The 1,953-nt window shown below is 45.1% G+C and overlaps 1 protein-coding gene across 1 annotated transcript in view; it reads left to right on the forward strand.

Moving 5' to 3' along the window:
- The first annotated feature begins 326 nt into the window (after positions 1-326).
- The window catches only part of slc46a2 (solute carrier family 46 member 2), a 10,850-nt gene continuing 9,223 nt past the window's right edge, over positions 327-1,953 (forward strand). Inside the window, exons 1-2 of the mRNA XM_032539659.1 lie at positions 327-977; positions 1,104-1,274. Coding sequence (XP_032395550.1) covers positions 498-977; positions 1,104-1,274 — 651 coding nt within the window. The 5' untranslated portion in view covers positions 327-497. The remainder of the gene's footprint in view (positions 978-1,103; positions 1,275-1,953) is intronic.

Here is a 1,953-nt window from a genome sequence, read left to right on the forward strand (position 1 = left end):
CCATTGACATAATGCATTCCCTAGCCCCTTACAACCCTAACCCTATTATCTCAATCTTAACCATCACAACTAAATGCCTAACCTTAACCCTTACCCTCATCCTAACCATAACCTAAATCTAAACCGTATCCTAAAACCAAGTCTTAACCCTCAAACAGCCCGTTAAAGTTCTGGGTATACTGACTACTGTAAGTATACTGTATTCCTGGTTTTTGGACCCCACAAATGTAGTTAAACGAGAACAAACACACACATTTCTCCGTTTCATCATGCTGTTAGGAGGAGGAGGAGGAGGAAGTGGTGAGAAATTTTATTTTCTCCCTTGAAGCTTTCATTTCAAAAACAGACACACTTGTGAGTCTGAGAAAGAAACGTCCTTCAGGCTACATCTGCATAACTTTAGCAGCTGCGTTGTTGACTTTTGCATTTGTTCTTCAGTCTGTTTTTGACTTAAAGTTTAATAAGATTGTTTTAAGGTTGTTATTAAAAGTGTAAGCATGGTCCTTCCGAGCCTGTGTCAAACAGGGTTTACGGTGCTCCGGCAGATAGAGACCGTTGTCGTGCTTGAGCAGCTGGGCAGCACTCTCTTCGACACCGCCCTGCAGATGGTGGTCAAAGACCGGAGTGTGAACGCCACCTATCCGGATTCCCACCGGTCCCGGGAGGAAAGCCAGCAAAAAGCCATGACGGACTTCTACATGGCCTACGACCTCATCATCCGTCTGGTTCCGATCCTCCCTGCGCTGCTCCTGGCCAGGTTAGGCGACCGCGGCTTGAGGAGAGCCCCCATCGTGGTGCCCCTGAGCGGGTACGTGCTGTCCAGGCTCGCCCTGCTTCTGGTGGTCGTCTTTCGGCTCCCGTTGGAGGTGATGTTCGGCGCGGCGGTTGTCTTCGGGCTGTCCGGCGGCTTCTGCACCTACTGGCCAGGCGTGATGACCCTGGCGTCGCTCGGCTCCACCGCGACCGACCGCTCTAAGGTCTCAAATGATTGGCTTAAAGCTAACCAAGAATATTAAACATTATACGGCAAAATAAATGTAGTTAGTCAGGAGGACATGTGGTCAACTTTTGAAAGAAATAAGGTGTGTCCATGTCCCATGCAGGCGATGATGAAAGTGGAGCTGCTGTACGGGGCAGCAGGTCTGGTGGGCAGCCTGGTGTCGGGTCACCTGTTCCTGCTGTACAGCGTCAGTTTGGAACAGGGGACCGTCCTGCTCACTGTGAGCGCACTCATAAACCTGCTCTGCCTCCTGCACTCCGTGTTCCTGCTGCAGGTCAGTGTGTGTGTGTGTGTGTTTCTAAATTTCTAATCTAGTCCTTTGGATACATTACTCTATTGTTTCCTCTATGGAAAAGTTAAAGTGAATAACTTTCCGTAGTTAAATAACTACTTAATGTTAAACTCTGATAAGCAATGGACAGCACTAATTCTAGTCATAGTGACAATTCACTAAGAGTGAAAATGGATAAAATAAACATCTTGCTGCTATTGCATTTGGCTCCCTGTCCTATAAAGGCCTACATTATACAAGGCACTTTACATATTACATATAAGGTTTGCTGTAAACAGCAATTGCATAATACATCTGACACATGTATTTTAGCTTGCCAGATTTTGAGAAGTGCTTTACCATTGTCGCTCAACCTTGCCCCCACATTTGAAAATATTTTTGCCGGATGATAAATCACCTAACCAGTTTCTTTGTATGTATAAGGAATAATACCTGTGAATGACGAGTTGTCATGGGATGCATGATTGTAATTGGGTGTGAAGGTGCTGTTTAACTCCATGTATCAAAACTCAAAGACGTTTAATTAAGGCTGTAGTATATACTGTGAAACTGAAGAGGCACAAATAGAAAGGATACAGACACCGGAATAAACTCATTCTTGTAAACTTTATTTATTTTTTTCAATTTTAAGTGTGTGTGTGTGTGTGTGTGTGTGTGTGTG

This window comes from Etheostoma spectabile, chromosome 16 (assembly GCF_008692095.1).
Source record: "Etheostoma spectabile isolate EspeVRDwgs_2016 chromosome 16, UIUC_Espe_1.0, whole genome shotgun sequence".
In the NCBI taxonomy this organism is placed as follows: domain Eukaryota; kingdom Metazoa; phylum Chordata; class Actinopteri; order Perciformes; family Percidae; genus Etheostoma; species Etheostoma spectabile.